Source organism: Rhinopithecus bieti, unplaced genomic scaffold (genome assembly GCF_001698545.2).
Source record: "Rhinopithecus bieti isolate Rb0 unplaced genomic scaffold, ASM169854v2 scaffold_47418, whole genome shotgun sequence".
Classification (NCBI taxonomy): Eukaryota; Metazoa; Chordata; class Mammalia; order Primates; family Cercopithecidae; genus Rhinopithecus; species Rhinopithecus bieti.
This window is the reverse complement of record NW_016819951.1, coordinates 732,542-756,550: the sequence shown is the minus strand read 5'-3', so window position 1 is coordinate 756,550 and position 24,009 is coordinate 732,542. Positions and strand designations below refer to the sequence as shown.

General features: G+C 39.1%; 1 protein-coding gene across 1 annotated transcript in view; it reads left to right on the top strand.

The window, feature by feature from the left end:
* Positions 1-24,009, top strand: part of SUCLG2 (succinate-CoA ligase GDP-forming subunit beta) — a 188,669-nt gene that overhangs the window by 47,607 nt on the left and 117,053 nt on the right. The window contains 1 exon segment of the mRNA XM_017859391.1: positions 12,474-12,615. Within this exon segment, the coding sequence (XP_017714880.1) occupies positions 12,474-12,615 (142 nt within the window).

Sequence of the window (24,009 nt, the reverse complement as noted above, 5' to 3'; positions counted from 1 at the left end):
GGGAGGGATTGCATTGGGAGTTATACATGATATAAATGACGAATTGATGGGTGCTGACGAGTTGATGGGTGCAGCACACCAACATGGCACAAGTATACATATGTAACAAACCTTCATGTTATGCACATGTACCCTAGAACTTAAAGTATAATAATAAAATAAAAAAAAAAAAGGCTCGGCAGCTCTGATGTGGTGGAATGATGTACAGAAATGTCAATAATTAAATGTAATACAAAGGGCATGTCTTAGTTCATTTTCTGTTGCTTATAAGAGACAACCTGAAACTAGGTCATTTATAAAGAACAGGAATTTATTTCTTACAGTTATGAAGCCTGAGGAGTCCAAGGTCAAGGGGCTGTATCTGGTGAGGGCCTTCTTGCTTCTGAGAACTCTTCTACATAGTCCCCAAGGGATGCATGGTGAAGGGACTAAGAGTAATAGCTCTGATCTCTCTTCTGTTTCTTAGAAAGCCACCAATTTCACTCCTGTGATAATCCATTAACCCATTAACCCATTCATCCTTGAATGGATTGGTCCATTCATGAGAACAGAGCTCTTATAACCCAGTCACCTGTTACAGATCCCACCTCTAGTACTGCCACATTGGAGATTAAGTGCCAATATGAGTTTTGGAGGGGAGAAACATTCAAACCATAACAGGCCAGTTTGGGCAAAATATTTGAGGTTAAGATTGTTTTGAAAGAAGTGCCTTTTTTCTGACTAGCAAATATATCAGATTTACCATGTGCATATAAACTAACATTGTAAAGTGTGTGTGTGTCTAATACTAGATTTTTTTTCCCTTAAACCCACATCTAATCCACGAGTAAGCTTTACCTCATCACCAAACTTTATCCAGAATCCCCTCATTTCTTTCTATCCCCACCTCTACTGCCCTTCTCTATAGTCTAGTTGAGGGATCAGCACACTGACCTGCTAGCCAAATAAAGCTTTATTGGAACACAGCCATGCCCATTAATTTGTATATGACTGATGGTAGTTTGCACTACAAAGGCAGAGTTGAATAGGTGCAACAGAGTCCACCTGGCCTCAAACCCTAAAATATTTACTATCTGACTCTTTATAGAAAAAGGTTGCTAACCTTAATCTGGTTGAATGCAGCTCTCTCCAATTGGTTTTATTCTCTAAAGAGAAAACAGTGACTTTTTTAAAACGTGAATTTGATCTTCTCACTTCCCTGTTTAAAACTGAGTGAATGAAGTCTAAACTCTGGATTTATCTTACCAGCACCCGCATTATCTGGTCCCTGCTGGCATTGTCATGCTCCTCTGTCACCATACTCCCTTGTTCGTGCACGTACCAACCCTTTTCCTGCCCCAGAGCCTTGGAACATGCTGGCCTCTCAGCCTGCTGTGCTTTGCCTCAGTTCCTTCACAGGTATACCTCTTTTCTGTCTCCAGGTTTCTGCACGGATATCATTTCTTCAAAGGTGACCACTCAGTCTAAAATTGACCTGCACAGCTCATCATGTGTCTTTCTTTTTTTTTTTTTTTTTTTTTTTTTTTTTTTTGAGACGGAGTCTCACTCTTTCTCCCAGGCTGGAGTGTAGTGGTGCAGTCTTGGCTCGCTGCAACCTCCACCTCCTGGGTTCAAGCTATTCTCCTGCTTCAGCTTCCCGAGTTCCTGGGATTAAAGGTGCGTGCCAGCACGCCCAGCTAATTTTTGTATTTTTAGTAGAAACGGGGTTTCACCATGTTGGCCAGGCTGGTCTTGAACTCCTGACCTCAGGTGATCCACCTGCCTTGGCTTCCAAAAGTGCTGGGATTACAGGTGTGAGCCGCTTCACCCGGCCTCATCGTATGTCTTTCATTTTCCTCATAGCACTTGCTACTCTGTAATTACACTCCTCATTTATGTGTTCATGTCTTTCTTCCCTGCCTCTCCTCCTAGGGCGAAAGCTTGGTGACCACAAAGAACTTGTCTGTGCTGATTACTGCTAGATCTTGGATGTCAAACACAGTGACCACATTATGGATGCAGTGGAAAATTGTTAAATGAATGAACAAAGTATAGGTTCTGCCAATTTCCTTGGTAGGAGTTAAATGCCAGTATATGTTTATATTACCTTAATTTGTTTTCTTTATCTATAAATAAATCTTGCCTACTTCTGTTCGCAAGGTAAAATTAAGGTGATTTTATTCTGCAACGTGATTGAGCTAGCATACTCTCCAGGAGGGAACAGACAGGCATTCTTAAAGGGTACTCGGTATTTTTAGAGCCGTTTATACATTTGTTTCTGCTATTGTGCTAATATGCTAATGTTTATCAAGGTTGTATTTTTTTCCCTCCCTTTCTTTCTTGCTGCTGGCAGAGCAGCAGTATAGAGTTATGCTGCAAGCCCTCCTTTGGGCATTTGTCCTTACTACAAAGTGCTTTACATTTCTTTGCTCCTTAAAATATATCCTGCTTTTCTGCTGAACCTAGGATAAAAAGAACAAGGCAGTATCTTTGCGAATCTTAATTCTTTTGAGTTGGTGAAACCCATCCAGCAACCTCTCTTTCACACCTTCCCATTTTCCCATTGAACCTCATATTCGGTACAACTCTGTACCTTCCTACAGTGAAATCTATAAATCAGAGCCTCCTGCTTCTTCTCTTGCCCCAGTTGACTTCAAGGCTAAGGGCCCATGTTTGTGAACTGGGAGATGATACACCAGCACTGCCTCATTAAAGGGCACGGGTTCTCAGTCAGACGTACCTGTATTTGAAATATGGCTTTGCCTCTAACCAGCTGTGTCACCCTGAGCAGGCACTTAGTTACTCTGAGCCTTCATTTGCTTATCTGTAAAATGGACTTCTGCTGGTATCTTCCTTTATTTGGAGAATTTCACGAGGTAATGCTTTCCAAGTGGAATAACACAGTTTCTGGAACTTCATGGACTCAGAAATGTTCACTAGTATTTGATTTGGTTCAACAACATAAGAGTTTGCCAAGGCACCCCAAGAAGAATGAATTCTAAAATAGCAACCTGCTATGATCCAGTTTCTGGATAATCTGAAAGCTCAACTGTCAATTCTTTTTTGGAAGTACAGATGATTTTATTACTGTTATTTTAACTGATGCTGATTGCCTTACTGCTAGAGGCCTTAGGTAAGACATGTGGTACTATCAGAGATGCGTTGTCAATGGAACAAAAATGGCCTCGGGCAGCTGGTCTGATCCTAGTCTGATGTCCTATGAAGAATAACTCAAGTGTTGTTTCTCTTGATGCGGGAACTTTAAAGCACTTTTCTTCTCTAGCCATCCACTCTAATTAAGTTTTGCATCCCTTCAACACTGACTTTTCAGGTACCATATCATCATTATTATCATTACCAATTTGTCAGCCGCTTTATTTTTTCATACTTTAAAATGGAAAACAGTAATTTTAGGTCAGGAATGGCAGTATAGTTTTTGTCTGTGGTGGTTCCAAGTGGTTTTAGTTGACACAGCATTTACAGACTGACTAAAAGAGAAAAGTCAGATGTAATAATAGAAAGGTCATGGGCTTTTTTAAGGCCAGGGGACCTGGGTTCAAACCTTGCCTCTCTCTTAATCAGCTGAGTGGCCTTAGACGAGCTATTTAACCCACCTCTTTCACCTTCAGACTTCTTCTGTGAGATGGGGATAACCTCGTTCAGATGAGATGAAAAGTGAACTTACTTATACTAAGGTTTTCTTTTGAGACAGAGTCTCAAAAGAAAAAAGCACAGGTTTTCTTTTTGAGACAGAGTCTCGCTCTGTCACCCAGGCTGGAGCGCAGTGGCACGATCTCGACTCACTGCAACCTCCGCCTCTGGGGTTGAAGCCATTCTCCTGCCTCAGCCTCCCGAGTAGCTGGGACTACAGCTGCCCGCCACCATGCCCATCTAATTTTTGTATTCTTTGTAGAGACGGAGTTTCACCATGCTGACCAGGATGGTCTCGATCTCTTGATCTTGTAATCCGTGCCCCTCGGCCTCCCAAGGGAAGGTGTGAGCCACTGCGCCTGGCCCTAAGTAACACATTTTAAGATGCTTTCTGAATGTGAGATTTTTCTAGTTCTTCCTTTTGCCAATTACTGTTCTTTTTCTGTGATTGTTGAGTGATTCAAGTATAGAAGTTCCATGATTACAGTTTAAAATACTTCCCCAAATGTATTTAAAACAATGAGCAGGGCTCAGTGGGCACTATTAAAACAAAATTATTTATATGATCACCTACTATTTTTATCTTAATGATTGCCAGATATCTACTTGTTAGACCTTTCCTCCTCTTTTATATTTCTGAATTAAACAATAATGGGTAACTTTTTTTGAGTACTTGTCATGGGCACTGTTTCAGTTTATTTGCATATATTAACTCATTTAATCTTTACAGCAGCCTTTGAAGATGGGCCTGTTAGTATCCTCTATTTTATAAACGAGGAAGTGAAACTCATGTCAGCTGCCATTTCTGCCATCCGTAGGGTAGGTAGGATCTCTCTGTACCCCTTTTAGAGTTTAAGAACTCAACCACAGGGGGCTAATTAATTGGTTAATTCATCTCCTTATAGTGTGCAAAACAGGGAGAACATAAGTGGAGAGTGGTGAAGAGTATTACAGTGCTAAACAAAAGTGACGTTCTGTTTTCAGTGAAGACCGCTCTTTAGCCTGAACGTGGAGGGAAAAAATAGCAGTGTCAGTACCCACATTCCTACTCTTCCTTCTACATCTGACATTATTATTTTGTTCCTTTCCATAGGCTTAGGCTTCTAATCGCAATGGTTACTTTTCTTACCTATTTCTGTAGCATGTTTTCTTGCTGAAAGAGAAGTTGACATGCTGGTGTCATCATATTAAGGCCTGAACAGAACAGCATTATTGGTATTATTTTTTTCCTCTTACAAACAGGATTCCACTTAATCTCTTTTATGGGATGGCACAGTTAAAGTGCCTTCTTCATCAGAGCCTGTTTTAAACGAGCAGGCCTTTTATTTTGTGACACTTATATTGAGACACATTGAGTTATATCTGTCTTTTCATTTGCACCAACACGTTTATTTGAGGCCTCATATTTCCTAGGTAACGTGACTAAGGTAGATTTATCGGTGCTAATTTGCATACAGAACAACATTGGCGAAACTAAAATATAACAAACACATACTAACTTTTGACTTGCCACAGCCCACCAAGCATCTGCCTTCGTTGCCATGCCTGTAATGAGAGGGAAATATATTTTCCTCTGAGTTTACAGCTAATTCCTTGTTTGTATTCCACTGTCGTCACTGCTGTTGAGAGCTCAAAATGAGGTTTAAGAGCCTCTTCATATCTAACAGCAGAAGTTTATATTAGAGGTGGTAGTTCTGTATAACAGAAAATGCGACTTTCGCTCACCCACCTCGATTTCATACCACATTTGAAGAACCCTGCTACATTTAAGTAAGGGGCAAGCCCTTTGTTTTGCAGACAAGTTAATAGAGACTTAAGGCTATACCATTGTGTTAAAGCCTGGCTTGTATTTCTTTTTCTCAGTGTTGCTTTTAAGTAGATTGATATTTATGGAACAAATAATAAATGAATTTATTTAACAAAATTTTTAAAAATTACAGATTAGGTTGAAATTTCTTGGTCTGCCCTTCCCAAGTTTACTGGCAGTAGGTTGGTGAACATTATCTGGACCTTTTCTTATACATTTACTTATGCATTTATTTATCCTTAGAAGATATACATTATTGCTTCATGTGTGAACATGTGTGTCTAATATACGTTCTTCTGTATATATTGTTCTGCAACTTGCTGGTTTCTTTTAGTCTTGTCTTTGTAGAATAATCAATGCTACTATGTTCAGACTTAATAGGCTAGATTAGTCAATGCTGTTATAATGAGTTATTCCTAAGATCTCAGTGGTTAACACATCAAGCGTTTATTTCTCAGTCATGCATATGTGGGTCAGATGACATCCCCCATGTTGTAACTCTTATAATCCAGCCTAATCTCACCTGTGACTCCACCGTCTCCACATGTGGCTTCCAGGTCCTTGTAGCTAACAAATAGGGCTCTGGAGGATTGCACATGGTCTCTTAAAAGTTTTGGCATACTAGCTACAAGAGAATTGAGAATTGTAGGGGTACACATGGTTACATGGTGATACTGTGTTGCTATAGATAATTTTAAATACTTTACACAGTCAGAGTATATTATAGTTTGTTTTGCCAGTCTCCTATTTGATGGGCATTTGGATCATTTCCAATCTTATCCTTTTGTTATGTACATTTCTAGAGAGAAGATCTTGCTTGTATCTCTGGTACATGTTTTGCTAGGATAGACACCCAGGAAGTAGACTTACCAGGTCAGAGGATGAGGGTGCTTTAGTTTTCATAAACACTGTCAAATTGTTTTGGAAGGTGGTTGCACTAGCGTTCTGTTGTAAGGGTAGTATCTGAGAAAGTGCATTTCACCAGACCTTCAACAACAATAGTATCAGATCTCGTGTGTGTGTGTGTGTGTTTGTTTGTGTTCAGTAGTATCTTCATTCCTTTTGGCAAAATGGCTTCTTCTGTTTTGTTTGAATTTCTGTTTTCTTGATTACTAGTAATTCCTGGCCTCTTTCTAATACTGCTTTATGCTGCCTTCCCAAGTGAGCAATACTAGTGTGCAAAGTCGGGCTGAAGAAGGATGAAGCAAGTGCAGAACCAGTGGGTAGACAGTTTTCCCTTTTGGGGTGCCCAGCTCGGGACATTTCTTTTGATAGTCTCTATTGATTCCCCCACCTCCCCACCCCAGGTGCTATTTCAGTTGTCTCTACACCTCTAATTTTAAAACCATGGGGCAAAGGATGATTTCTTGGGCATATTGTTTTTGTTTGTTTGTTTGTTTTCTGTGTAGCTGTCTAGTTTTGTGCTTGGAGTTTTATGTCAGTTTTGTCCACTTAGCCATTGTCTTGTTATCTCCTGGTTTTCTTTGTCCCCTGCCTCATTTTCATTCTTTTTCTTCTGCTTCTGCTCCCTTGTTCCCATAGGCCCTTAAATCTTTATGTACTGCTTTTCTTTTAAGTTGTATTTTTCCCGTTCCCCTCCAAGCTTAGAAATGCTTGCTGTATCAAAGAAACACAAGAAGGAAGGGAATGATGGCAAGGATATTGTACAAGTCCAAAGGGAACAAAACCTAGGTGCCCACCTACCCCAGCTAGTTTAAGAATGTGATGCTGTTCCTAAGATGGTCACTTTGCCAAAATCCATGTGAAGGAAGGAAAGAAGCTGGCAATTAGTCCAGCTTTCATCAGGCGTCTGGCTTACTATATGATCCCTAGGCAAGTTACTTCCTCTCATTAGGTCTCCAGGTTCCTGACTGTAAACTGAGGTGATTGGACCCCAGTGGTCCCTTTGTATCTTGAAACCCCAGTATTTGAAAGATGTGACTAATTGGTAAACTTCTCCAGTATAGGGTCCCAAATACCTTTGTAAAAGTGGATCACTGCCATTCCCCTTCACCTTCAACCTGCGAAGCACTGAGTCAGTAAGGGCCCAGTCGGGAAGACAGGGATTCCGTGAGGTCATTTAATAGAATTTAACAAAGGGTAGGAAAGATTGTAAGGCACACAGGCTGGGAAGGCAACACAGAGATGGATGGACAACAGCAGGAATCTTCCGTGAGCCATAGGAGAGGAAGGAAGTGGTGTTGGCAGAGTCTAGGGCCAGCTGTTGGAAGCAGAAGTCACGGCAGGGGAGGCAGTGGGAGCTGGAATGTGGAAGAAAGAGCTGTCTGGAGAGACCTGGAGTTTCAGAGGAGATGCTGTTACACCCACAAAGAGGGCAACAAAGCCTGGTGGCTTCCCCCTACTGTTCAGTCTCTGAACAGAGTCTCAAGTTTAGACAGAAGAGCCTGTGGAATGGTCCTGAGGGCAGGCTGGCAAATGACTGGCAGAAACAATCGAAAGGCACTGGGGCAGATGATCTTTATACTCCATTCCATTGCTTGCATTTTAGAATTCATGGATTCTCTGAGAGATTCTTCATGTCTCCTGCAGCAAAGATGTTATTTTAGAGTCATAACAGGTAGCTCTTCTTAGGAGTTGAAATGAACTTTTGCCATTCTAGCATCTTAGGACAAGACCTACTCACATCTCCACCTCCCTCCCTCCCAAAGCCTGGAGTAGTTACATTTTACCTTACATGAGCTCTGTCAGCATTTCATGAAAGCCCTATTCCTGGTAGACTTTTGACAAAAGGGACAGTATTTTACTTATCTCTTTTCTCAGTCTGTATCACCACAGAGCCTCTGGGGCCATAATACAAACACAGGGAACCAACAATGTTACCCAATTGATCCAGAAGCTTTACTGTTTCTTAGTAACCTGTGATCTTAGGCAAGTTCAGCCCCAGTTTCCTAATTTGTAACATGGCTTTATTGGTCAATAAAGCCGATTGGGCAAAAAGGTTGTGCAATAGTAACAACCCCCAGAATTTCAGTGGTTAAAAATCCATTTACTACACATTTATGTAAAGTCACTTGGTATATGACCATCCTTACTCTGGTCCCTGGCTGATAGATCAGCTGCCATCTTGAATGTTGCCATTCCGCATATCTAGAGAGGGCGAACTTGGATGGGGTGGAAGGGATGGCAATTAACTGTTGGCCTGAATGCGTCACGCAACATATGTATTCACAACTTACTGGCTGGAACTAGTTAATTGATATGATACTGTGATATAATTAAAAAAAAAAAACATATTTGGTTTTTACCCCTGGTTCCTGACACACAGTTCTTAAGACCCTTGGGATATCTGAAGTGATGAGTGTCATTTGTACCTTAATGAGATGACTAGTGGTTGGAGTCCCCTAGGTAGCTTCAGGATTGTGACTGGTTACTAGAAAGCCCAAGGCATAATTAGAGGGTTGGGACTTTCGGCCCTATCCTCTGAGTCTCTGGGGAAGAGAGAGGGACTGAAAGTCGACTTAATCACCAATGGCTAATGAGGTAACAATCATGCCTATATAGTAAAACCTTAAGAGGACAAGGTTTGGAGAGCTTCCAGATTGTCAAATATATGGTGGTATCTGGAAGGTGGTACTCCCAGAGAGAGCATGGACGCTCCATGGACTTACCTTGTTATGTATACCTCTTCCATCTGGCTGTTCACCAGTGTCTTTTGTCATATCCTTTATAAATAGCTGATAAATGTCAGCAATGGTTTTTTTGAGCTCTGTTAGCCATCCTATAAAATTTATTAAACTCGAGGAGGGGGTCTTGGGAACTCCCAGTTGATAGCTGATTGGTCAGAAGCACAGGTAAAATAATCTGGGGCTTGTGCCTGGCATCTGAAGTGGGTATAGTCCTGTGGGACTGAGCCTCTAACCTGGGGGATCTGATGCTAACTCTAGGTAGTAGATATGGCATCACCTAACTTCAGCTGAAGTAAGGAAGTGCCTAGAGGGAAGAAGACTGGGGATATTTCTTGATTTGCACTAATGACAGCTACAGAGAGAGAGAATAATTCTTGACGTTTCCTGATTGTTTTAACCATGAAACATGAATATTTAGTATAATGCCTAACTCATGATAAATGCTCAATTAATGGTAGATGGAACTATTATCATTACTATTCAGCAGTTTATATTACATTTCCAGCATACTTTCTACCATCCATTTGCATAGCAGATTTCTCCTCACCCTTTTTTACAACTGAAAATGCAGAAGTAAACATAAATTATTTTTCTGTAGATTTATCACAATTATTTTTTTTTTTTTTTTTGAGACTGAGTCTCTCTCTGTCACCCAGGCTGGAGTACAGTGGCACAATCATAGCTCACTGCAGCCTCAGCCTCCAGCCTCAAGTTATCCTCCAGCCTCAGCCACCCAATTAGCTGGGACTATGGGCATGCACCACCACACCCAGCTAATGTTTTTACTTTGTGTAGAGGCAGGGTCTCACTATGTTGGCCAGGCTGGTCTTGAACTACTGGGCTCAAGCAATCTTCCTGCCTCAGTCTCTCAAGATGTTGGGATTACAGGTGTGAACCACTGCGCCTGCCCACACCCAGCTACAGATTCTTAGTAAGTGGAGTTGTCTTGAAGTTTTAGAGCCAGTCAGGGTCCTACTCTTCCAAGTTTTGGATTGACAAAAATAGGTGATTATTCTGTAAAAGAATTCCTTTGTGGAGTGATAGCCGGGTGTCATCAGTGGTTTTGGAACTGCTCACTGTCCTGGTTTTCAATTTAAGAGCAACAGACTTTAAGCTGGCTTTCATTTGAGTCAGTGTGGAAACAGTCAATATATGTTATATGTCTGTGAAGCTGGCCTCTGGATCAATTGCAATTAGTTTTTAGCAGATTGCATTAACATATCTAAAATTAATACGGCAAGTGTTCTGATGAAAAGGAATTGACCACAACCACTTTGTGGCTGTTTTTAGTCTCCCTCAAATGCTCTTTTCAAACTATATTTTTTCTTCTTTGGTTAATGGCTTTAAATTGGTACGTCAACATAGACATAATCTATTGATTGTTCCCATTTGCCTTTTAAGAGTGGTCCTAGATAATAGCACACAGCTAATGTTTAATGTTTTCTTTCACTAAGGAGCTTTTTCGCTAAATGCCTTAAACTTGTATTTTTCTTTGTATGTTATATAACACGCTATTAAGACTGTAAAGCCTTTGAGTATGTTCATTTACAGAAGTTTGTGTTTTTCAAATTACTAATGTTTCATCAAGACTTAAAAAGTAAGATTAAGAAATAATGTATAGTTAAAAAATAATATATAGTAAATGATGTGAGCATTGCTTGTCTGGCAATTTATGTTTATCCCAGTATTATTTATTTCTAAAGAAGAAGTATAGGCCACTTCAATGTTAAAAACAAAACCAAACCATCATTACCAACAGCTACAAGGACAGAACAGAGAGCTATCTTTAGGCTTTATCATGTTGAAATTTGAATTTTTTTACCAGTATGTATACATTATATTATGTTCATTTCAGGTGTTAAGGACTAACTTGTACTTTTTTATTTTTAGAGGTGGCCAGTTTCTGGGAATGAAAAGTTGTCTGTATTAGGAGACAAAAGGCAGGGTTGATTCATTTGGCCATCTAAGTGACATTTTTTTGGGTGTCTTTCATATGTCAAGCACTGTCACCTTCTTCATAGAGATACAGAGAAGTTTAAGGCACGCTTTCTACCCTTTAGTGGAACACAGTCTAGTTATGGGGTTCTAGAGCTTTGAATCACCCTATTTCAAAAGAGCTCCATGAGTACATCATAGCTTGGGGATACCAGAAGAAAATGACATTGTAAGGACACAGTAGATGTCCTGAAAGGTAATGGCTCCATGTAATGAAGCCCTGTGGGCCTCACTTTTATGGTCTGTGTGACACTGCCTTGGACATCCACCAAAGCCATGGACAGAAGCCAGTAGGGATTGTATCAGGTGATGTCCATGTACTACCAGTCTTGTGATCCAGTTGCATGATTGATGTTTTGGTTTGTGCATTAATGATATTGTCATCCTACCTCTCGTGAGTAGTGTTTCCTTTGCCTATGACTCATGGATGGAAAGGAGCTTACATTAAGTGTATTCATTTTTCCTTTTTTTTTTTCCTTTTAAAAATGGGGCTTATGGATTTGGTAGGGAATACTGTTGATATTAGATAAAATGTAAAGAATTTATTTGTTCATGTTATTGTGTCCTTTGACTATGTCCTTTTAACGCAGATAAAAACACATAGTGCATGTTGGCAAACCACTTCTACTTGAAACTTAAGCAAGATTCTTTTAATACACAAGTTGCAGTTTAGGAACTAGTTTAATTAATGGTGAATCTTTCAGGTTATTGCACTCAACCTTGGTGCATGAAAGAGATAATCTCGTTAAACACACAATGGCGCTACCTAGACTCTGTTAAAAACTATGGTAAAGAAATGAATTAGTCTGTGGCCCAGTGACTTCAGAGTGTTTAAACAAATTTCCTGAAAAACTTTACAATGATTAACAATCTATATACAGTTATTAAAATAATGCTATGCTCTTTATTTATTTGAGGTGAGAGGTGGGGAGCCATAGCCATATAATAGAGTCCTTAACAGTTTTTAAAATAACTTATTGTGAAATACTTGTAGACTCACAGGAAGTTGCAAAAATAGTACAGCAGCCCCATGTACCCTTCATCCAGCTTCCCCTAATACTGACACCTCGTGTAGTTGTGGTACAATATCAAAAGCAGGAAATTGATATTTATGTAATATTATTAACTAGATCACAGACCTCACTCAGCTTTCAGCATTTTTAAAAAACCTACATTCATTTGTGTGTGTATAGTTGTCCTTAACAATTTTTGTTAAAAAATAATTAAGCATGAATTTAAGTGGATTTTTTTTTTTTTTTTTTTTGCTTTTGCTTCTCTCAATTCTGGGTTCCTGATTGCCAGTCGACATTACCTCTAAGCCTGGCCATATAGGTTGACTTTTATTTTTCTTGCTATTAATGAGTGTTCTTACCTCTCTCCTTCAATTTCTATAGGCAGTTCAATTAACCTCCAGAAGATGGCTGAATCTGCAGGAATACCAGAGCAAGAAACTGATGTCTGACAACGGAGTGAGAGTTCAAAGATTCTTTGTAGCAGACACTGCAAATGAAGCTCTTGAGGCTGCTAAGCGACTAAGTAAGCTTATTCATAATAGATGAAATACACTTGCCCAAATCAGTGAATTCACAGGTAGCGGTTTCCCACTAGTTAATTTTTTTTTGTTGTGGGTTAAACTGAGGGGGGCAGATATAGGGGAGAGCTTAGAATTGCAAAAACAAAAAAGTCCAGATTGCCTCGTGTACATGTGTGTAAGTGTGCAGGAATCACGTGGTGACTGCAGGATGAGGGGAGGGGTCTGCTTTCAGACCTTTGTCCCTGGGAGTCTTCAGTCCTGCTAACCTGGGAGGAGATGTGGAATCACAGGACAGCCTTCAGTGTGATGGCCTGGGTGTAGGAGAGTAGAGCTCTTCTTCCCTGGCGCACCTAGAGGTTTCCTCTAGACCGGGCCCTGCCTGACGCATGCTGCATGAGATTCACAGGCACCTCTGTGTCCTCAGTTCCACCAGGATCACTCACTGGAGGCACTTGACCTAAGTGTCAAAAACCTTAGAACAGGCTCTGTGGGATCGCTTATGCCTATAATCTCAGTACTTTGAGAGGCTGAGGAGGGAGGAACACTTGAGTCCAGGAGTTTGAGACCAGCCTGGGCAACATAGCAGAACCCATTTATACAAAAACTAAAAAAATTAGCCTAGTATGGTGGTATATGCCTGTAGTGCTAGCTACTTTGGAGGCCTAGGCAGGAGGATCACTTGAGCCCAGGAGTTTGAGATTGCAGTGGGCTATGATCACACTAATATACTCTAGCCTGGGTGACAGAGTGAGACCCTATCTCTTTAAAAAAAGAAAAATTTAGAACAACAGACAACTTCCCTTTCTTTTCAGTATCCCTTAGGGAGGGTGTATCCTCAGAAATTCTTACAGTATGAGCATGAGGGTGTTTTCATCCCAGCTTTTTGAAATGAAGAATCGTGCATCAGTGGAGCATGGTTCAATAATGTGTGGAGGGAATGGATGGAAGCCTTCAACAATATTTGATGACACAAAAGGAAATTGTGATCCATGTTAACTAACAAAGGAAATGATAACTGCAATTTAAAGAAGCAAAAAACATCAATTTAGGAAAACTTTATTCTTTTACATGAGATAGCAGCACATGGAATGTCGCTCCACGGTAGTTTTTCAGAGATTTTAGTCACTATTTCACCCAGTTTTGTCAGCTGTGGGTTAGTGGCTGGGAGAAACATGGCTGAAGGGCTTGAGAAGCCATTCATTGCCGAATGAATCAGTTGTTTACATCCTTCTTTAAGTCCCTTAGAACATGGGGAGAGTGCCGTCTGAGTGACTGGAGGAGACCAAAGGCAAGAGCATGACTTTAAAGTCAAGCTAACTTTGCTTCAGTGTTTTGCCCTCCCTTTTACCAGCTTTGGAATTTTGCAGAAATACCTTCTCCGTGCTTGCCTCAATTTCTTTATCTGTAGGTCAAAACTAATAGTACTTATTTCTCAATGCTATTGGGAGTCTTTAAGAGTGTATTAGTCTATTCTCGTCTACTAATAAAGACATACCTGAGACTGGCTAATTTATAAAGGAAAGAGGTTTACTGGACTTACAGTTCCACATGGCTGGGAAGACCTCACAATCATAGTGGAAGACAAAGGAAGAGCAAAGGGATGTCTTACATGGTGGCAGATGAGAACTTGTGCAGGGGAACTCCCATTTATAAAACCGTTAGATCTCCTGAGACTTACTACCATTAGAACAATATGGGAAAAACTGCCCTGATGATTCAGTTATCTCCATCTGGCCCCACCCTTGACATGTGGGGATTATTACAATTCAAGGTGAGATTTGGGTGTGGACAACCAAACCATATCAAAGGGAGATTGTTGTGTGGTAGAACATCTAGCCAGTTTTCCTACTCACAGATCCAGATATTAGGGATCAGGTCCTGCTGTCTGCCTTTCAGTGAGCATCCCCCTCTGTGTGGTATACAGACTCTCTAGGTATCAGTCTGGATTGCCACTGTCTAGTAGGAGTATGATGTGAGCCACGTAAATATTTTAAAGTTTTCTAACAGTCACATTAAAAAAATGAAAAAAAAAAGGGTAAAATTAATGTTAATAATACATTCTGTTTACTCCAATATATCTAAAACAACATCATTTCAACATGGAATTAATGGAGTTATCAGTGGGGTATTTTGTGTTCATTGCTTTGTCCCAATCTTCAGAAACCTGGTTGGAATTCTACGCTTCCAGCACGTCTCATTTCAGACTAGTCACATTTCAGGTGCTTAAGAGACTCATGTGGCTAGTGGCTGCCATCTAGCACAGTGTAGATATGGACACCAGAAGGATTTGCATGTGCATCCTCCAGCCTTGGGAATGCAGTTGCTTCCCACTAAAAATAAAGAATTGTGAGTAACAACTCAGTCTTGTCCAGGGATCAGTAGCAAAGGTTGAGAGTGTAAGATAGAGGCACTCTCCATATTTCAGTTTTCTGATTTTCTGTGCTCTTTTAAGAGTAAGTGCATAGGTACTTCAGCTAGTAATTGTTGTTCTTTGAACTTTTTAAAGTTCTCCCAGATGCTAATACACCAGACCCTTTCTATGTTATGTCAGTTGAAATGTATATGTGTTATTTTCTGGAACAAATATTTATTGAGGGTCAACCATGTACTAGGCACTATGGACACAGCTATGGAAGACAGGCAAACCCTTTTTCTTCATATAATTTATGTTCTAGAAATAAAATTAACTTGTAACTTTCAGATGTTAAATGTAGAAATTGAAGTGACTTATATTTTAATAAATGAAAATTGATTTCATTTTAAAACTATCAAGATTGATTTTACCAGGAAAAAATCCCAGTAAAATTAGATCTAAACCTGGATGAGAGCTCCTCAGTGAACTGTATTCCAGCCTTTTTGTAAGAAAGGATCATTTTTGTTTTATACTCTTGTGGTTTGGGGATTGGGAAGTGAGAGCAAAGAAATGTAAAGTTCAAGTTGGTCTTTGATCTTATTTCCCCATTATTTTCTTTGAAGCACTAGCATTACAGGTATAACTTAAGTTTTTTAAAGATAATTCTGAAAGCCAACTGATTACTCCCCTCACCTCTCTTAGGCATAACACCTAATCTCTTTGAGATATTCCTGGACATATGTACTTAGTGAACTAATTGACTTCTTAGTTATGGGTTTGTTTTATGAACATTAAGCCATTGTATTGTGGTTGGGGATTGTATACTATGCTTTTTATTTTTATTTGTATTTGTTTTTTACTTCTTTTAGAGACAGGGTCTCACTCTGTCACCCAGGCTGGAGTGCAGTGGTGTAATCATAGTTTACTGCAATCTCCAACTCCTGGGCTTGACTAATCCTCCCACCTCAGCCTCCAGAGTAGCTAGGACTACAGGCACACACCACCACACCTGGCTAATTTTTATATCTTTATTTTTTGTAGAGATGGGGTCTCTCTGTGTTGCCCAGTTTGGCCTCAAGTGATTCTCCTGCCTCAGCCTCTCAAAGTGCTGAGATTACAGCCGAGAGCCATTGCACCTGGTTGTATCATGCTTTCAATAGAATTTCTGCTCTGGAGGAATGAGCAGTGTTGCATTGACGTGCTGGAGCTGGGACAAGGGAGGGAAAAAAAGAGACAATAAAGCAATTTTAAGTAAAAGAAAATTAGTTCTTCAGGTATGCTTTCAAGAAATACAAACTGGATAAAGGGTTGAGAATGATAAAAGGATTGACAAAATCAAACTGGATAAAGGAATGGAGAATGATGCATGATTGTGTGTGTGTGCATATAGGAGTGTGTGAGTGTGTGTGCACGCAGGTTTCACCTGTGCATATCTGTGATGCTCCTTAAGGTGGTGTGGCCAACAGAGGGCCTGTTCCTGTCTAGGGATAAACAGCAATTTGGAAAATTCAAGCTCCTTATTTGGTGAATGAATGAGTAATCCTTCCCGTACTCAGTGAGTAGTTTTGGTAGAAGGAAGGACTCCTCTGATTTCTGTTGTTGAATTGTTTTGGTCTAAGGGGAAATTTATAGCATTAGAAGAGGATATGGAACCAATTCTAGTTGGTTAAAAGTGAAATGAGTTGATCATAAATATAAAAATTATGTGCACATCACTGAGATTAGCTGGAGAGAGCAAAGCAAGAAGAATCTGGCAAAAATTCAGAGTATTTATATTCTTGTCACCACAAGATTGACAGAACCAAGAGCACAATTGAAATTTTAGCAAATAGATTTGAGGTTAAGATTAAAACTGGATTTTGCACACATCTTCCTGATTGTACTGAAAAAATGGGACTTTCACCCTGTAATTATGATACTATCATGGGAGAAAATTGCCTAGAATGATAATGTGTTTAACATTCAGAAAGTACTATATAAGATTTTATTGCTATCATCATCATCATCATCGTCGTCGTCAATGGCAGCAAATTCCAGGAGATTCATTACTGTTGTGATTCTAACTCACAGAGAGATCAGAGACATCATAATAACTATCCTGCTAATCATGTGTTAGGAGAGTTCATATTTTAATTAGAAAGATTTGTAAATAATTGAAAGGTGTTTGCTTACCTTTCTACTTTATTCATATTTTGATGTGTTTTGAAATGACATTTTATAAAATATTTTGAAAATAAATGTGATGTTAATCATATCTGTGATTTCCAGGTTGACCTTTGTGCGAATTGTCTCTTTCTTTGTGCCTGAACCTGCATTCCTACTTGTCTGTTGACCACTTGTTCATGGGTGTCTTTGGCACACCTGACCCAAATGGAACTTGTCATCTCTTGGTTGCTCCAAACCTTCTCTTCTTCTTCTTGCCACCCTGCTTACCCAGCTGAAATAGCTCTACATCCATAATATCTCTCATGTCTATTATATTCAGTTGGTTGCCAAATTCAGACATTGCTTATGTCATTTTACAAGCAAGGAAACAGGCAAGATAAAGTTAAAAAAAACATGCCGAGATTGTAGAGCTAATTGACAAAGATGATGGAATTTTAATCCAGTCAGATTAGATTAAATCTCCCCTGGCATTTTCCGTTTTGCTAACTTGGTGATGATATTCTTGGGAGATTTTTATGTGTGGGTCAGCATTTTAAAGATGGAAAGTGCATATTAATCAAATTAGAAGATTGGATTAAAACTGGACATGGCAGGTTTTAAGGTGCAGTATATAGAAACTGTGTAATCTGCAGATATTTTCTTAATGATTCATTTGGTTTTATCTCTGAGCAAATAGAACCTTTTGCTGTGTAGTTATGGAAAGCTTGTTAATTTGAACATTTGTTTAAAATGGGTAATGCAAACATTTTGCTTCTGAAACACTGTTCATAATGGTAAGATATTGAGTGAGATCCTCATTTTCTTGCATAGAAAATGGATTCATGTCTGAGAGAGCAAATTTAGTTTGAATTAAGTTTTTAATGTGTGGATAATATTCATTGCTGCTGCCATTTATCGGAGCCACCTTTTATAAGCACGCTTTAAAGGAGGAGTTGTTTACGTTGCATACAATTTTCTTAGAAGGCTTATTAAGTACATACCTTTCTTATGGATTAAATTAGTGAATACAGTCAGCAGATCATTACAGAGTACCTACTGTGTGAATGACTGATCTTCATGTTACCTTTTCAGTTCTCTTTGAAGGTGAATGAAGGATTGTGTCTCTCATATCACTGCAAAGACCTGTCTTAAAAAAGCATCTGTATATAAACTTAGATGAATCGTATCTAGGACCACTACCTTTCAGTTTTTAGAATATCCACAATTTATTAATTATTCCATGCATGTTGACATGAGACTCTTAACATTTGATTAAGCAAGAAAATTGCATTTCAAAACTCACATTTTATTTTTTGTCAGGAAAGAAAATTGAACTATGAATGGAAAAATTAATCTTCTCTGAGCTAATGACATGCATCCTAAAATGGAGATAAGGAGCTTTTATTGAACTTGGCTAGTTTTTGATTGCTTTCAGCTATAACATGTTTCCATTCGTCAATATGATAACTTGCTCTTTTGGTTTTATGTAATTGCGTCCTAAAGCCTGGTGAATTACTTAACACCATTAAGGAACTGTATTTTATGTAAAAAAGGAATTACTGCCCATTGGCTACTGATTGACATGTACTATTAATCCCATAGGCAATTAAATACATTGCAAGCCTCCTTGATTGTCATGGCTTTGTCCTATCACATGTGGTTAGGATCTTGCAAAAAGATCTTAATATCCTTTTGTTGAGATGATGGTCATTTTGTCTTATAATGACAGACAAGGATAATATTGATTTTTATGAAGTAAGTTTGCATTTTACCAACATATCAGCTGCCCATTATTTTGACTTTGGAGTCAATAATATAAAGCTGCTCCTAGGGTAATGGCATATGTGGTCCATCAGAGGTTGAAGCGGTATCTGCTTTCTAGGAATAACAGTGGTGTCCTCACCAGATAGATGGTTTCTCTGGTGTGGTTTGATTGCGTTCCTGGCTGCTGTTGGCCTCTTTGCTTCCTTCCCATTTTTTAAGTCTGATTCTCCTGCCTTCTTGGTGATTATGTGAGCCTCCCAATTTCTTTTTTGTAATTTAGTTCATGCTTATTTCAGCTAGAGTTAATTTCTGTTGCTTGCTGCTAAGAGCCTGGTCTCATCCAGATAGAGTGCTTCTCATAGGTCCTCAGAGGCAGTAGATGCTCACAAGTAAATATTGCTATTCAGAAAATGTTCACTTGCTCATGCTCACTTGCAAATTCTCCTTAAAGGAGCACCTGAATTGAAATTGATGGTTTTCCCTAACTGTGTTTATAAAGAGGATATCCCATTCAACAAGTTGTAGCTTTTAATGACATTTTCTGTTGTATGTGTTTTACAAAGAGATCCCCTTTTATAAAATGTTATTTTTTCTTCTTCCTAAGTCTGCAAATATAAATGGTCTTCTCTGGTCATCTCCTTAGAATTTCTCTGTGCTAGAATATCTTTTCCCTAAGCATCGTGTGGTATTCACTGAATAGAAGCAGCAGGAGACCTGCAGAGTGAAGGGAGAGATCAAGGCGGGTTGTGGGCAGGCAGGCTTTATGGGAGTGTACATGTAGCTTCCTTTCAGTTTCCTAAGAAACAAATGAGAACAGTACTTTGAAACTCAATGCCTTAACTTCAGTTTTAACAGTCTACTAAAGTAAGCATTAATTCTTCTTACACTTTAACCAATAAAAATAATAGTGGTGGCGTTTAAGCTTTGGGCCTTTACCATGTGCCTAGTATTGGCATTTCACAAATATTATCTCCTGGAATCTTCATCTAAACCAAAGGGAAAGACTTTCCTTTAATGACTGGTACTGAGTATCACCAGATCTCTTCATGCCCATGATTGTGTTTGCTAATATAATTTTACTTTCTGTCTTTTCAATGTGTCATTAATGGAGTTATGTATTATCTTGTGTTTATTCTTATTTTTTTAATTTTTAATTTTTTAATTTTTTGAGACACAGTTTCGCTCTGTTGCCCCAGCTGGAGTTGGGGGGTGCTATCTTAGCTCACTGCAACCTCTGCTTCCTGCGTTCAGGCGATTCTCATGTCTCTTGAGTATCTGGGATTACAGGCGTGCACCACCATGCCCAGCTAATTTTTATATTTTTAATAGACACGGGGTTTCGCCGTGTTGGCCAGGATTGTCTCAAACTCCTGGCCTCAAGTGATCTTCCCACCTTGGCCTCCCAAATTGCTGGCTTTTGGGAGGTCAAGGTGGGAAGATTATAGGCCTGGCTGACTTGTTTTTTTAAAGCTACCTCATTGAGAATGGACAAAGAAGTTATGTTGGCATGTGATCTCATTTTCCAGGAGTTTCCCATGAAATATTATTCCCTGGGGCCTTTGACTCACCCCAGTGTAAAGTTTGGCAGTTTTGAAAGTTCAGAGGGTACTTTATGGGCTATAAATGCAGAAGAACTTTACCTAGGGTAAATGACATAGGACCTCACTGCTGTAATCTTTCTGTCTGGGTGGATTGCCCCTTTTAAAGACATCTTAAACTTAATTACACAAATCTTTTCTGATTATCAAAGGAACATGCTCATTATTTTGATATTGGAAAATATAGGAAAGTACAAAAAAGTAAAAAATATCTTCTAATCTCATTACTTAGAGGAAACCTGTGCTAATATTAACATATTTTCTTTCATTTTTCTTATGCATGCCTTCGTTCAGCAATATTAATTTCTGTGTACATATGTATATGACATAATTGAGAGAGAATGAACTTGTTTCTAAATTTGGTAAAGTACTAAGTACAGTTTTGTTTATAATTTTTGTTTTAAAATTCTATATTATAAAATGAACATTGTCTAAATATTAAATATTTTTTTCCAAAATATTATTTTAAGATTTTATGATAATCTCTAGGTTGTGTTATGTCCTCTTGTAGTTATTTTGGATTGTTTTCTCTCTACTGACATATTAGGTAATGCTAGCATCTGAAGCACATAAGCTACCCCATTCCCAGTAGCCTGGTGCAAGAAGGATTTATTTCTTATTCACATAAACATCTAGCATGATGTTCTTAGTCTGCCGCAGGAACCTGGGCTCCTTTTGTTTTTCACTCCGCTGTCTTCAACACATGGCTCCCAAAGATGACCTGGAAAGTATGCCCATTCCAGCCACTCAAAAGGCAAAACAACTATGGAGGATTGCATGTAGGAATTTGCACGGACTGTATCATTTCAGCTAAAAGTGATCGCATGATCTTAACCAACTTCAAGGGTGGCTGGGAAATACAGTTTCAGTCCATGCTTAGGAAAAGGAAGAATGGGTTTGATGATCATGTAGCAGTCTTTTCTGAAAGTAGTGTTCAGAATCTTGAAAACGTTTGTCTCTTTGCTTCAAGGCTTAGAAGAAACATGGGCTATACAGTCAGAACAGAGCTCCCACCCCAGCTCTACTTTGACTGATTACCCTAAACCACAATTTACTTGACTATAAAATAGGGGATAATAATACGTACTTCAAGGAATGATTGAGATAGCAACCAAGATAAATGAAACACATGTTTCACACAAATGAGGCACTCACCAAGTTCTCTTTCTTTTTTTCTTCTTTTTTGGATTGAACAGAGCCAGTGTTTTGAGCTATTGTAAACGAAATACAAAACAACTATTAAAACATCAACAGCAGATAAAATAAAATTTTCAATACTTTTCAGTAACACCCAAGTGTGAAGCTATATTTTTTATACAACTTGTCAGATAACATGATAATGAATATATAATGACTTGTATACTGTTGGTTGATATTTTCTAGGTAGATGAACATGTAAGTCAAATGTTGCATAATTTTTAAAGAAAATGAGAATCATACTTTCTTTACATTGCAACAGAATAAATATTACATATGGAAGTATGCTTTTAAGATGCTACGCTATTCCCCAAGGTGGTTGTAACAGGCATTGGCAATATTTAACAGATGTTCATAAATAGTACTAAGGCTCCACTTGAGTTTTCTAGGCTATGGACAAAAAAGTCAGGAAATGAATTGAGAAGGTTTAAAAGAGTTATGTTACTTGATCTACCTTAGGATGAAAATTGGGTAAGTAAACAAGCTATCTCAATTATGTAATTTTTTTTCTTTCATTCAACATGGAACAAGCTAAGAGATTTGGGAGTCTGTTATTTCTCTCAAATTAAATGTGAGCCAAGTATTAGAATTTTTTTTTTTTTTTTGTCTTCAGGCTTTTATTTGAGCAAATATACCAGTCACTTCAGTATGGGGAAGAGGAAACAGATGGGATGTGGATAACAGGGGAAAAATAACAGTGCTAAAAGTATTTGATATGCAAAAATCAAATTGTTCCCAGAGTCGTCAGGTGCTAGATGTAGCACTGAAAAACAACTTTACATAAATATATATTTTCTTTATAAGTAACCTGTCCATTAGCATCATAAACATGAGGAAACCTGGATCCCTTTGAGACACTCTTGCTCAGAATTTCTTACTACTGTTCCTTGTTTAGTGGATTCAGTTTTAACTCACTGTGGCATACACAGTCAGCTGTGCATGACACAGTCACAATTTACCTTTCCCTCACTGTCGTCTCTTTATGCCTGTTTCCCAATGTGTGCCCACATCAGTTTCCTTCCTGCCTTCGTCCATATTCTTTCTTCCATAGTGCACCTTCCACCACAGTGAAGATGACTCTGGAGTTTGCCTTGAATTCAAATCCTGCATTTGCTTCATGATAGCTGCACAACCCTAGGCAAGTTATTTAGCCTCTAGAATCCTCAGTTTCCTCATCTGTAAAATGGGCTTAGTAATATTGCTTCCTAGGAGAGCCAGGAGATTAAAATGAGATCATGCCATGTATAAGGTTTAGCAGAGTTGCATACCCGAAAGTTTCCAATAATGGGTAGTTAGGATCATTATCATTGTCACGATCTCCCAGTTTTCGTGGCTAAACTTAATCATCACCTCTTCAGTGATATCTTTGAGCAGGCACTGCGGTAGTATTTAAGAAGGTGGGCTCTGGAAGAGACTGCCTTAGTTTGAAGCATAGTGCCACTCCTTTTTAACTGTGTTGTAACTTCTCGAAGGCTCCATTTCCTCATCTATAAAATATGGGATGTCAGTAGTGTCTACTCATGGCTTTGGTAGGAGGAGTGATCTAGGCCTAAACAGTGTCTGGCTCGTAGGAAACATCAGTAGATGATGTGCTTTTTGCTGTTATGATAAGTAGTGTGTTCCACATCACAGCATACACTGGGTGGTGCAGGGGCTGAAATTTAACCTGTTGCCTCTGTACCCAGAAAGAGGAAGCACATTCCTTATGACATAGTTGTGAGGTGACCTTTCACATGATACTTTTCATATACAAAATAAAGCATAGGTGTTTCCGTAAACCCGGACAGGCTTCAAGATTCATCTGGCATTTAAGCTTAGAATTTCTGTCTCTAAGTATAAGTGATCATCCCTATTGGTTTGCCTGGGACAGACTTGGATACATCTGGTACTCCACAACTATTATTAACTGAAAATCCCTTTTACTCTCAAAGTTGTCTCCATTTAAAGAATAAAGTTTGTGGTTACCTGAATAAGATTAAGGATGACTCTTTGATAGCAGCTGTCGTTAACAGGAAGCCTGTTTTGTAGGAAAGACAATGAGCGTTTTGGCTGGGCGCGGTGGCTCACACCTGTAATCCTAGCACTTTGGGAGGCTGAGGCGGGCATATTGCCTGAGTTCAGGAGTTTGAGACCAGCCTGGGCAACACGATGAAACCCTGTCTCTACTAAAATACAAAAAATTAGCTGTGCGTGGCAGCTTGCGCCTGTAGTCCCAGCTACCCAGGAGGCTGAGGCAGGAGAATTGCTGGAACCCAGGAGGCAGAGCTTGCAGTGAGCCGAGATTGCGCCACTGCACTCCACCCTGGGTGACAAAGCAAGACTCCATCTCCAAAAAAAAA